The 14,843-nt window shown below is 46.6% G+C and overlaps 1 protein-coding gene across 1 annotated transcript in view; it reads right to left on the bottom strand.

Annotated features, from left to right (window-relative positions):
* Window positions 1-14,843, bottom strand: part of LOC121561893 (protein kinase C beta type-like) — a gene marked incomplete at its 5' end in the record, with an annotated part of 117,774 nt that overhangs the window by 71,654 nt on the left and 31,277 nt on the right. Inside the window, 2 exons of the mRNA XM_045215470.1 lie at window positions 13,435-13,569; window positions 14,476-14,632. Of these exons, the coding sequence (XP_045071405.1) occupies window positions 13,435-13,569; window positions 14,476-14,632 (292 nt within the window). The remainder of the gene's footprint in view (window positions 1-13,434; window positions 13,570-14,475; window positions 14,633-14,843) is intronic.

Genomic DNA, 14,843 nt, shown 5'->3' with positions numbered 1-14,843 from the left:
ACGTCAACAGCAGACTAACTAGACTACAGTACTGGGGTTGAACACGTAACGTCAACAGCAGACTAACTAGACTACAGTACTGGGGTTGAACACGTCAACAGCAGACTAACTAGACTACAGTACTGGGGTTGAACATGTAACGTCAACAGCAGACTAACTAGACTACAGTACTGGGGTTGAACACGTAACGTCAACAGCAGACTAACTAGACTACGGTACTGGGGTTGAACACGTAACGTCAACAGCAGACTAACTAGACTACAGTACTGGGGTTGAACATGTAACGCCAACAGCAGACTAACTAGACTACAGTACTGGGGTTGAACACGTAACGTCAACAGCAGACTAACTAGACTACAGTACTGGGGTTGAACACGCTCAACAGCAGACTAACTAGACTACAGTACTGGGGTTGAACACGTAACGCCAACAGCAGACTAACTAGACTACAGTACTGGGGTTGAACACGTCACGTCAACAGCAGACTAACTAGACTACGGTACTGGGGTTGAACACGTAACGTCAACAGCAGACTAACTAGACTACAGTACTGGGGTTGAACACGTAACGCCAACAGCAGACTAACTAGACTACAGTACTGGGGTTGAACACGTAACGTCAACAGCAGACTAACTAGACTACGGTACTGGGGTTGAACACACGTCAACAGCAGACTAACTAGACTACAGTACTGGGGTTGAACACGTAACGTCAACAGCAGACTAACTAGACTACAGTACTGGGGTTGAACACGCCAACAGCAGACTAACTAGACTACAGTACTGGGGTTGAACACGTAACGTCAACAGCAGACTAACTAGACTACAGTACTGGGGTTGAACACGTCAACAGCAGACTAACTAGACTACAGTACTGGGGTTGAACACGTCAACAGCAGACTAACTAGACTACGGTACTGGGGTTGAACACGTCAACAGCAGACTAACTAGACTACAGTACTGGGGTTGAACATGTAACGCCAACAGCAGACTAACTAGACTACAGTACTGGGGTTGAACACGTAACGTCAACAGCAGACTAACTAGACTACGGTACTGGGGTTGAACATGTAACGTCAACAGCAGACTAACTAGACTACGGTACTGGGGTTGAACACGTAACGTCAACAGCAGACTAACTAGACTACAGTACTGGGGTTGAACACGTAACGTCAACAGCAGACTAACTAGAATACAGTACTGGGGTTGAACACGTCAACAGCAGACTAACTAGACTACAGTACTGTGGTTGAACACGTAACGCCAACAGCAGACTAACTAGACTACAGTACTGGGGTTGAACACGTAACGTCAACAGCAGACTAACTAGACTACAGTACTAGGGTTGAACACGTAACGTCAACAGCAGACTAACTAGACTACAGTACTGGGGTTGAACACGTAACGTCAACAGCAGACTAACTAGACTACAGTACTGGGGTTGAACATGTAACGTCAACAGCAGACTAACTAGACTACAGTACTGGGGTTGAACACGTAACGTCAACAGCAGACTAACTAGACTACGGTACTGGGGTTGAACACGTAACGCCAACAGCAGACTAACTAGACTACGGTACTGGGGTTGAACACGTAACGCCAACAGCAGACTAACTAGACTACAGTACTGGGGTTGAACACGTAACGTCAACAGCAGACTAACTAGACTACAGTACTGGGGTTGAACACGTAACGTCAACAGCAGACTAACTAGACTACAGTACTGGGGTTGAACACGTAACGTCAACAGCAGACTAACTAGACTACGGTACTGGGGTTGAACACGTAACGTCAACAGCAGACTAACTAGACTACAGTACTGGGGTTGAACACGTAACGTCAACAGCAGACTAACTAGACTACGGTACTGGGGTTGAACACGTAACGTCAACAGCAGACTAACTAGACTACAGTACTGGGGTTGAACACGTAACGTCAACAGCAGACTAACTAGACTACAGTACTGGGGTTGAACACGTAACGTCAACAGCAGACTAACTAGACTACAGTACTGGGGTTGAACACGTCAACAGCAGACTAACTAGACTACAGTACTGGGGTTGAACACGTAACGTCAACAGCAGACTAACTAGACTACAGTACTGGGGTTGAACACGTCAACAGCAGACTAACTAGACTACAGTACTGGGGTTGAACACGTAACGTCAACAGCAGACTAACTAGACTACAGTACTGGGGTTGAACACGTCAACAGCAGACTAACTAGACTACAGTACTGGGGTTGAACACGTAACGTCAACAGCAGACTAACTAGACTACGGTACTGGGGTTGAACACGTAACGTCAACAGCAGACTAACTAGACTACAGTACTGGGGTTGAACACGTAACGTCAACAGCAGACTAACTAGACTACAGTACTGGGGTTGAACACGTCAACAGCAGACTAACTAGACTACAGTACTGGGGTTGAACACGTAACGTCAACAGCAGACTAACCAGACTACAGTACTGGGGTTGAACACGTCAACAGCAGACTAACTAGACTACAGTACTGGGGTTGAACACGTCAACAGCAGACTAACTAGACTACGGTACTGGGGTTGAACACGTCAACAGCAGACTAACTAGACTACAGTACTGGGTCTGAACATGTAACGTCAACAGCAGACTAACTAGACTACAGTACTGGGGTTGAACACGTAACGTCAACAGCAGACTAACTAGACTACAGTACTGGGGTTGAACACGTAACGTCAACAGCAGACTAACTAGACTACGGTACTGGGGTTGAACACGTCAACAGCAGACTAACTAGACTACAGTACTGGGGTTGAACATGTAACGCCAACAGCAGACTAACTAGACTACAGTACTAGGGGTTGAACATGTAACGCCAACAGCAGACTAACTAGACTACAGTACTGGGGTTGAACACGCCAACAGCAGACTAACTAGACTACAGTACTGGGGTTGAACACGTCAACAGCAGACTAACTAGACTACGGTACTGGGGTTGAACATGTAACGCCAACAGCAGACTAACTAGACTACGGTACTGGGGTTGAACACGTAACGTCAACAGCAGACTAACTAGACTACAGTACTGGGGTTGAACACGTCAACAGCAGACTAACTAGACTACGGTACTGGGGTTGAACATGTAACGCCAACAGCAGACTAAATAGACTACAGTACTAGGGTTGAACACGTAACACCAACAGCAGACTAACTAGACTACAGTACTGGGGTTGAACACGTAACGTCAACAGCAGACTAACTAGACTACAGTACTGGGGTTGAACACGTAACACCAACAGCAGACTAACTAGACTACAGTACTGGGGTTGAACACGTAACGCCAACAGCAGACTAACTAGACTACAGTACTGGGGTTGAACACGTAACGTCAACAGCAGACTAACTAGACTACAGTACTGGGGTTGAACATGTAACGCCAACAGCAGACTAACTAGACTACAGTACTGGGGTTGAACATGTCAACAGCAGACTAACTAGACTACAGTACTGGGGTTGAACATGTAACGTCAACAGCAGACTAACTAGACTACGGTACTGGGGTTGAACACTCAACAGCAGACTAACTAGACTACAGTACTGGGGTTGAACACGTAACGTCAACAGCAGACTAACTAGACTACAGTACTGGGGTTGAACACGTAACGCCAACAGCAGACTAACTAGACTACAGTACTGGGGTTGAACAGTAACGTCAACAGCAGACTAACTAGACTACAGTACTGGGGTTGAACACGTAACGCCAACAGCAGACTAACTAGACTACAGTACTGGGGTTGAACACGTCAACAGCAGACTAACTAGACTACAGTACTGGGGTTGAACACGTCAACAGCAGACTAACTAGACTACAGTACTGGGGTTGAACACGTCAACAGCAGACTAACTAGACTACAGTACTGGGGTTGAACACGTCAACAGCAGACTAACTAGACTACAGTACTGGGGTTGAACACGTAATGTCAACAGCAGACTAACTAGACTACAGTACTGGGGTTGAACACGTCAACAGCAGACTAAATAGACTACAGTACTAGGGTTGAACACGTAACGTCAACAGCAGACTAACTAGACTACAGTACTGGGGTTGAACATGTCAACAGCAGACTAACTAGACTACAGTACTGGGGTTGAACACGTAACGTCAACAGCAGACTAACTAGACTACAGTACTGGGGTTGAACACGTAACGCCAACAGCAGACTAACTAGACTACAGTACTGGGGTTGAACATGTCAACAGCAGACTAACTAGACTACAGTACTGGGGTTGAACACGTAACGTCAACAGCAGACTAACTAGACTACAGTACTGGGGTTGAACACGTAACGCCAACAGCAGACTAACTAGACTACAGTACTGGGGTTGAACACGTAACGCCAACAGCAGACTAACTAGACTACAGTACTGGGGTTGAACACGTAACGTCAACAGCAGACTAACTAGACTACAGTACTGGGGTTGAACACGTAACGTCAACAGCAGACTAACTAGACTACAGTACTAGGGTTGAACACGTAACACCAACAGCAGACTAACTAGACTACAGTACTGGGGTTGAACACGTAACGTCAACAGCAGACTAACTAGACTACAGTACTGGGGTTGAACACGTAACACCAACAGCAGACTAACTAGACTACAGTACTGGGGTTGAACACGTAACGTCAACAGCAGACTAACTAGACTACAGTACTGGGGTTGAACATGTAACGCCAACAGCAGACTAACTAGACTACAGTACTGGGGTTGAACACGTAACGTCAACAGCAGACTAACTAGACTACAGTACTGGGGTTGAACACGTAACGTCAACAGCAGACTAACTAGACTACAGTACTGGGGTTGAACATGTCAACAGCAGACTAACTAGACTACAGTACTGGGGTTGAACATGTAACGTCAACAGCAGACTAACTAGACTACAGTACTGGGGTTGAACACGTAACGCCAACAGCAGACTAACTAGACTACAGTACTGGGGTTGAACATGTAACGTCAACAGCAGACTAACTAGACTACAGTACTGGGGTTGAACACGTAACGTCAACAGCAGACTAACTAGACTACAGTACTGGGGTTGAACACGTCAACAGCAGACTAACTAGACTACAGTACTGGGGTTGAACACGTCAACAGCAGACTAACTAGACTACAGTACTGGGGTTGAACACGTCAACAGCAGACTAACTAGACTACAGTACTAGGGTTGAACACGTAATGTCAACAGCAGACTAACTAGACTACAGTACTGGGGTTGAACACGTAACGTCAACAGCAGACTAACTAGACTACAGTACTGGGGTTGAACACGTAACGTCAACAGCAGACTAACTAGACTACAGTACTGGGGTTGAACACGTAACGCCAACAGCAGACTAACTAGACTACAGTACTGGGGTTGAACACGTAACGCCAACAGCAGACTAACTAGACTACAGTACTGGGGTTGAACATGTCAACAGCAGACTAACTAGACTACAGTACTGGGGTTGAACACGTAACGTCAACAGCAGACTAACTAGACTACAGTACTGGGGTTGAACACGTAACGTCAACAGCAGACTAACTAGACTACAGTACTGGGGTTGAACATGTAACGTCAACAGTAGACTAACTAGACTACAGTACTAGGGTTGAACACGTAACGCCAACAGCAGACTAACTAGACTACAGTACTGGGGTTGAACACGTAACGTCAACAGCAGACTAACTAGACTACAGTACTTGGGTTGAACACGTAACGTCAACAGCAGACTAACTAGACTACAGTACTGGGGTTGAACACGTAACGTCAACAGCAGACTAACTAGACTACAGTACTGGGGTTGAACACGTAACGTCAACAGCAGACTAACTAGACTACAGTACTAGGGTTGAACACGTAACGTCAACAGCAGACTAACTAGACTACGGTACTGGGGTTGAACACGTAACGTCAACAGCAGACTAACTAGACTACAGTACTGAGGTTGAACACGTAACGTCAACAGCAGACTAACTAGACTACAGTACTGGGGTTGAACACGTAACGTCAACAGCAGACTAACTAGACTACAGTACTGGGGTTGAACACGTAACGCCAACAGCAGACTAACTGGACTACAGCACTGGGGTTGAACACGTAACGTCAACAGCAGACTAACTAGACTACAGTACTGGGGTTGAACACGCCAACAGCAGACTAACTAGACTACAGTACTGGGGTTGAACATGTAACGTCAACAGCAGACTAACTAGACTACAGTACTGGGGTTGAACACGTAACACCAACAGCAGACTAACTAGACTACAGTACTGGGGTTGAACATGTCAACAGCAGACTAACTAGACTACAGTACTGGGGTTGAACACGTAACGTCAACAGCAGACTAACTAGACTACAGTACTAGGGTTGAACACGTAACGCCAACAGCAGACTAACTAGACTACAGTACTGGGGTTGAACACGTAACGCCAACAGCAGACTAACTAGACTACAGTACTGGGGTTGAACGTTTTCCTGGTATTTTACAAATGTTCCATCCGGAGAATAAATCCCTTTTCTACCGGGTAACCCGGAATTTCCCGCCAAAACTGGAAGTGTCATTCAAAAGCATTATATAAACATATAAATAGGCCTATGTCTGGATTTGATTGTTACCTGAGCCATACATTAAATACATTTAATGAGCCCTACATTAAATAAATTTTATGAGCCCTAAAATAAATAGATTTAATGAGCCCAAGCCCCAAAAAAAGCACAAATGATTGTGCCGTTATCCAATACATATATGATATAGGCTACTTCACATTATGCACAACAGAAAAACATAAAAGCCCATAGATGTAGCTAGTTATATAAAGCCCATAGATGTAGCTAGCTATATAAAGCCCATAGATGTAGCTGGCTATATAAAGCCCATAGATGTAGCTAGCTATATAAAGCCCATAGATGTAGCTAGCTATATAAAAACCCATAGATGTAGCTAGCTATATAAAGCCCATAGATGTAGCTAGCTATATAAAGCCCATAGATGTAGCTAGCTATATAAAAGCCCATAGATGTAGCTAGCTATATAAAGCCCATAGATGTAGCTAGCTATATGCTCTCTTGGGTAAATCAATGAAACTAGCCCCAGTAGGCTAATCCTTTTGAGTGTGAACTAATGACATCCTTGAATAATATAGGACTAGAATTAGATGCAGAATGCTTTCGCTTCTCTTCACGGAGATTAAATAGTTACGGGTCTGAATAAATAACTGCTATAGCCTACTGCCATCACACGCTCACTCTTCTTTCAAACTACCCCGTGAGTTCTATTGGCTGCTGTATTTAACATTCAGCAAACAAGAATTGCGTCTGTTTTTGAATAGTCTATTGGTATAAAAAATGCTAGCTTTTCCTGCATGGGACTCCAAGAGCTAAGGAGCGTTTCTTAAGGAGAGGCCAGTGGAGTACAGATGCGCGTGCGTATTGCGCAAGAGACAGAGGCTATAAATTAGAAGCTTATTGTGCATAACCCATCATTAATTAGCTAAATATAAGGCTAACACTACATTGAATGTATTACCTGAAAGAGGTCGGATAGGACAACTATATATATAGGGCTATATATCAATCTAGAACAGGATTATCTATTTTGGATGCAATTTCAATGGGATTTGATGGAGAGAGTGCTCCCGCGTGCTCTGATTTAAAGCAATGATATTCGAGTGATAGGCTGTTTTTAAAAACTCTGCAGCTGCAATTTCAAATATATAATCTTTATAATAAAAAAATAAGGTGACCCCAGCAAGCCAGATGGAGATGGGTAAATTAGATGGAAAGCCAGATGGAGAGGGGTAAATTAGATGGAAAGCCAGATGGAGAGGGGTAAATTAGACACACATTCTGTCTTTATATTACGCTGCAGCAAATGCAAGCCTACCTGTCACAAGAAACAAAGTGACCATGATGAGATGATAGGTCTACATGCATTGTTACCATGGTGAGATGATAGGTCTACATGCATAAGTTACCATGATGAGATGATAGGTCTACATGCATTGTTACAATGATGAGATGATAGGTCTACATGCATTGTTACCATGATGAGATGATAGGTCTACATGTATTGTTACCATGATGAGATGATAGGTCTATATGCATTGTTACCATGATGAGATGATAGGTCTACATGCATTGTTTCCATGATGAGATGATAGGTCTACAGGCATTGTTACCATGATGAGATGATAGGTCTACATGCATTGTTACCATGATGAGATGATAGGTCTACATGCATTGTTTCCATGATGAGATGATAGGTCTACAGGCATTGTTACCATGATGAGATGATAGGTCTACATGCATTGTTACCATGATGAGGTGATAGGTCTACATGCATTGTTACCATGATGAGATGATAGGTCTACATGCATTGTTACCATGATGAGATGATAGGTCTACATGCATTGTTACCATGATGAGATGATAGGTCTACATGCATTGTTACCATGATGAGATGATAGGTCTACATGCATTGTTACCATGATGAGATGATAGGTCTACATGCATTGTTACCATGATGAGATGATAGGTCTACATGCATTGTTTCCATGATGAGATGATAGGTCTTCATGTATTGTTACCATGATGAGATGATAGGTCTATATGCATTGTTACCATGATGAGATGATAGGTCTACATGCATTGTTTCCATGATGAGATGATAGGTCTACATGCATTGTTACCATGATGAGATGATAGGTCTACATGCATTGTGAACTGAGCTCCATTCTGAGATGGGCTGTATGTCCCCACCCTGAGAGTTGATGATTCATCATGAAGAGGCCGTAGAGAATAAATATTTGTATTTAATTTAACAGTTCCATTTCACGCCATACTGTTCATATAAATTATTTATTATAATTTACCGGTTTCTCACAGTTATTTATCCTGGGAAAAGGGAGTGGTTTTGGGTGGTAAATCCCGGTAAATCTTGGTAACCGGGTTCCCGCCATTCAACACTATACTGATACAGACCTAACACTACACTGACTAGTTCTCTCCCCCTCTTCCCTTTGACTAGTTCTCTCCCCCTCTTCCCTTTGACTAGTTCTCTCCCCCTCTTCCCCTTTGACTAGTTCTCTCCCCCTCTTCCCTTTGACTAGTTCTCTCCCCCTCTTCCCTTTGACTAGTTCTCTCCCCCTCTTCCCTTTGACTAGTTCTCTCCCCCTCTTCCCCTTTGACTAGTTCTCTCCCCCTCTTCCCTTTAACTAGTTCTCTCCCCCTCTTCCCTTTGACTAGTTCTCTCCCCCTCTTCCCTTTGACTAGTTCTCTCCCCCTCTTCCCCTTTGACTAGTTCTCTCCCCCTCTTCCCTTTAACTAGTTCTCTCCCCCTCTTCCCTTTGACTAGTTCTCTCCCCCTCTTCCCTTTGACTAGTTCTCTCCCCCTCTTCCCTTTAACTAGTTCTCTCCCCCTCTTCCCTTTGACTAGTTCTCTCCCCCTCTTCCCTTTAACTAGTTCTCTCCCCCTCTTCCCTTTGACTAGTTCTCTCCCCCCTCTTCCCCTTTGACTAGTTCTCTCCCCCTCTTCCCTTTGACTAGTTCTCTCCCCCTCTTCCCTTTAACTAGTTCTCTCCCCCTCTTCCCTTTGACTAGTTCTCTCCCCCTCTTCCCCCTTTGACTAGTTCTCTCCCCCTCTTCCCCTTTGACTAGTTCTCTCCCCCCTCTTCCCTTTGACTAGTTCTCTCCCCCTCTTCCCTTTGACTAGTTCTCTCCCCCTCTTCCCTTTGACTAGTTCTCTCCCCCTCTTCCCTTTGACTAGTTCTCTCCCCCTCTTCCCTTTGACTAGTTCTCTCTCTCTTGTCATTGTCTGTTGTTGGGTCCCGGTGAGTCTTTCCACTGCCAGAAGGCAGAAGGCTTTGTAGTCCAGAACAGATGGGAGTATGAACACACAGGATTTGATATTTAATGGCATTTCTCCTGCTCCACCTCAAACGCTGGCATCTCATTAAAAACACTCCACATGGTTGTGTCAGCGAAAAGAGAGCGAGAGAGAGAGAGTGAGAGAGACAGAGAGAGAGAGAGACAGAGAGAGACAGACAGACAGACAGACAGACAGACAGACAGACAGCCAGACAGACAGACAGACAGAGAGAGAGAGAGAGAGAGAGAGAGAGAGAGAGAGAGAGAGAGAGAGAGAGACAGAGACACAGAGAGAGAGGAGAGAGAGAGAGAGAGAGAGAGAGAGAGACAGAGAGAGAGAGAGAGAGAGAGAGAGAGAGAGAGAGACAGACAGACAGACAGACAGACAGACAGACAGACAGACAGACAGAGAGAGAGAGAGACAGACAGACAGACAGACAGACAGACAGACAGACAGACAGACAGACAGACAGACAGAGAGAGAGAGAGAGAGAGAGAGAGAGAGAGAGAGAGAGAGAGAGTGTGAGAGACAGAGATAGACAGACAGACAGACAGAGAGAGAGAGAGAGAGAGAGAGAGAGAGAGAGAGAGAGAGAGAGAGAGAGAGAGAGAGAGAGAGAGAGAGAGAGAGAGAGAGAGAGAGAGAGAGAGAGAGAGAGAGAGAGAGAGACAGAGAGAGACAGAGAGAGAGAGAGAGAGAGAGAGAGAGAGAGAGAGAGAGAGAGAGAGAGAGAGAGAAAGAAAGAGGGGGATAGAGGGGGAGGTAGAGTTTAGAGCTGGGACGATACCGGTATTGCAATATATTTTTCCATGGCTAAAAAACTAAAAAACAGGACGCAGGCCAAACTGTTGGTCATCAGAAACCTGCTGTATGTATAACATGTTGTGTGCTATAGCTTGGAAAATACAGGACTCTGGATGACAACATCATGATGGTTGTTTCCAACACTAAGACTGGTTTTTCTTAAAGAAGTTAAACCGCTTTGTATTTTTGTTTCCTTGGCCTCGATACTAAGGAGTATGGTGATAGTGGTATGGTCCCGGTCCTAATAAAGATACATTGGCTCTGATTAGTAGTAAAATGATGAGAGCTGAAGGATACATGTTTTAAACAGAGGAGGAAAGAAACAGACCCCACTTTCTCCTCCAGCCTCTCCTGTCCTTCTCTCCTCCTCACCCACTCCATCCCCACTTTCTCCTCCAGCCTCTCCTGTCCTTCTCTCCTCCTCACCCACTCCATCCCCACTTTCTCCTCCATCCTCTCCTCTCCTTCTCTCCTCCTCACCCACTCCATCCCCACTTTCTCCTCCAGCCTCTCCTCTCCTTCTCTCCTCCTCACCCACTCCATCCCCACTTTCTCCTCCAGCCTCTCCTCTCCTTCTCTCCTCCTCACCCACTCCATCCCCACTTTCTCCTCCTCCCTCTCTTCCTCCGGCTTCCTCCATCCTCTCCTCTCCTTCTCTCCTCCTCACCCACTCCATCCCCACGTTTTCCTCTTCCTCTTCCTCCTTTTCCTCTTCCTCCGGCTCCCCAATAATAAAACAAGAACAAGGCAACAGTAAACATGTCCCCCCCCACCATCGATGCAGCACCCCACTTGGGCCGATCACTGTCATCAAAATCAGGCCAGTGGTGTCGGAGATATCACGTTGGTTAGCTAGACTTGTATCCCTGAGCATGTGTGCCAAATTTCATCACTCTGAGTCCAACAGATCAAGAGATATAAACATGTGCCCGTTATAGAGCCGCAACCGTCTGGTCGATAGGAATGTTCTCTCGTAGTCTTGACAGTGTTTGCAAAACATCTGCACCAAAGTTTGTTACAATACTGACTGATTTATATGCATTTATGTGCCAGACCAACGCCCAGGTGAACGTTTATTGGTCAATAATGTTGTTTTAGGTACTAGTCATTAGAGAATACTGCGTTGAGAGACCTTTGTCCATAGATGCCACATATCAAGTTTCGTCCAGACCGGTGCCAGAAGAGTAGCGTTTTTTAAAGTATTTTTAACCAAATTCAAAATGGCGGAAATCCATCATGGCGGACCTTATGGGTAATGAGGCAAATGTGTTCCTTGTGAGGAGAGGGACCGACGTATTGAATCATGTGACTTTAGGGTCAAAGTTTGTTCTTGTTTATAGCGCCACCATCTGGCCAATAGGCGTCATTTTCGTAAACGCCGGATCTCTATGGCAAGACGCACCGTTCCACCCCATGTTTCATGAAAATCGTCGGGCCAGTGCTGTCTGAGGTATCGCATGTGACTAATGTATGAATGCACCAACGCACTAAAGGACGTGGAGACAGATCCACAGTCCCCTTCCCAATTCTATCGTGGGGTGACAAAAATACACATAGTAACGCAAGAGGATTAATGTATACAAGAATGTAACAGATCAATGTGGAGCTATATACAGGAAGTACCACATCAATGTGGAGCTATATACAGGAAGTACCAGTACCAGATCAATGTGGAGATATATACAGGAAGTACCAGTACCAGATCAACGTGGAGCTATATACAGGAAGTACCAGATCAATGTGGAGCTATATACAGGAAGTACCAGTACCAGATCAACGTGGAGCTATATACAGGAAGTACCAGATCAATGTGTAGCTATATACAGGAAGTACCAGATCAATGTGGAGCTATATACAGGAAGTACCAGATCAATGTGGAGCTATATACAGGGAGTACCAGTACCAGATCAAGGTGGAGCTATATACAGGGAGTACCAGTACCAGATCAATGTGGAGCTATATACAGGGAGTACCAGATCAATGTGGAGCTATATACAGGAAGTACCAGTACCAGATCAACGTGGAGCTATATACAGGGAGTACCAGATCAATGTGGAGCTATATACAGGAAGTACCAGATCAATGTGGAGCTATATACAGGGAGTACCAGTACCAGATCAATGTGGAGCTATATACAGGGAGTACCAGATCAATGTGGAGCTATATACAGGGAGTACCAGATCAATGTGCAGCTATATACAGGGAGTACCAGTACCAGATCAATGTGGAGCTATATACAGGGAGTACCAGATCAATGTGGAGCTATATACAGGGAGTACCAGTACCAGATCAATGTGGAGCTATATACAGGGAGTACCAGATCAATGTGCAGCTATATACAGGGAGTACAAGTACCAGATCAATGTGGAGCTATATACAGGAAGTACCAGATCAATGTGCAGCTATATACAGGGAGTACCAGTACCAGATCAATGTGGAGCTATATACAGGAAGTACCAGATCAATGTGGAGCTATATACAGGGAGTACCAGATCAATGTGGAGCTATATACAGGGAGTACCAGATCAATGTGGTACTTCCTCCTCTCTTCCTCCTTCTCCCTCCATCCTGTCTTCTTCCTCTCATCTACCACATCCTCCACTCCCTCTCTCTCTCCACTCCCTCCCTCTCTCCACTCCCTCCCTCTCTCCCTTTCTCTCTCCACTCCCTCTCTCCACTCCCTCTCTCCACTCCCTCCCTCCACTCCCTCACTCTCTCCACTCCCTCCCTCCGTCTCACCATCCGTCCACTCCTTGTTTCTGGAGTTCTGAGATGCCGAAGGACAGCGCTCCCATGAAGTCGTTCCTGCTGGTCATATCCCAGTCCCAGATCTCCACCGACAGACGACGGTCCTTATCAGCATCCTTCAGGGGACTATAGACCAGGGAGGAGAGGGGGAGGGAGGGAGGGAGGGAGGGAGAAGGAGAGGGGGAGGGAGGGAGAAGGAGAGGGGGAGGGGAGGGAGAAGGAGAGGGGAGGGGGAGGGAGAAGGAGAGGGGGAGGGAGGGAGGAGAAGGAGAGGGGGAGGGAGGGAGGGAGAAGGAGAGGGGGAGGGAGGGAGGGAGAAGGAGAGGGGAGGGAGGGAGGGAGGGAGAGGGAGGAGAGGGAGGGGGGAGGGAGGGAGAAGGAGAGGGGAGGGAGGGAGGGAGAAGGAGAGGGGAGGGAGGGAGGGAGAGGGAGAGGGAGAGGGGGAGGGAGGGAGGGAGAGGGAGAGGGGGAGGGAGGGATAAGGAGAGGGAGAGGGGAGGGAGGGAGGGAGGGAGGGAGGGAGGGAGGGAGGGAGGGAGGGAGGGAGGGAGGGAGGGAGGGAGGGAGGGAAGGAGGGAGGGAGGGAGGGATAAGGAGAGGGAGAGGGGGAGGGAGAAGGAGAGGGGGAGGGAGGGAGAAGGAGAGGGGGAGGGGGAGGGAGAAGGAGAGGGGGAGGGAGGGAGAAGGAGAGGGGGAGGGAGGGAGGGAGAAGGAGAGGGGGAGGGAGGGAGGGAGTGGGAGAGGGGGAGGGAGGGAGAAGGAGAGGGGCAAAGGAGGGAGGGAGAAGGAGAGGGAGAGGGAGGGAGAAGGAGAGGGAGAGGGAGGGAGGGGGGCAGAGAACACTCATTAAGTCATTAATTATTTAACTGTCTCTCTGAAGTTGAAGGTCTTGTGTTGTAACAAAGATCCACATTTAAGTTACAGAAATCTTACAATGTGAAGGGTTTCATAACTCTTTAACAGAAGGTGTTGTAAAGTTCAGAAGCCTTTTTTAACCAAGATAGTGTAAAGCGCAGTGCCAACTGAACATACAATTTGAACGTTTCGTCCCAGGTGGGGTTGAGGTTGCACTTGACGGTCTTGGTCTTCTGCTTGGTGTCACTCTTGGGGTCGGGGATGAGTTTGAGCTTCACGTAGGGGTCAGACAGACCGTTTGGGTCCATAGGCACCAGGTTACAAGCATCATGGACTGGAGAGGAGAGGAGAGGAGAGGAGAGAGAGGAGGGGGAGGTGGGGGGAAGGAGGAGGAGGGGAGAAGGAGGAGGAGGAGGGAGAGGAGAGGAGAGGAGAGAGAGGAGGGGGAGGAGGGGGGAAGGACGAGGAGGGAGAGAGAGAGGGAGGATAGGAGGAGGGCGAGAGCGAGGATAGGAGGAGGGAGAGGAAGGAGAGGGAGGAGGGAG

The sequence above is a fragment of the Coregonus clupeaformis genome, unplaced genomic scaffold, assembly GCF_020615455.1.
Source record: "Coregonus clupeaformis isolate EN_2021a unplaced genomic scaffold, ASM2061545v1 scaf0450, whole genome shotgun sequence".
In the NCBI taxonomy this organism is placed as follows: Eukaryota; Metazoa; Chordata; class Actinopteri; order Salmoniformes; family Salmonidae; genus Coregonus; species Coregonus clupeaformis.
This window is presented reverse-complemented; position numbering and strand designations above follow the sequence as displayed.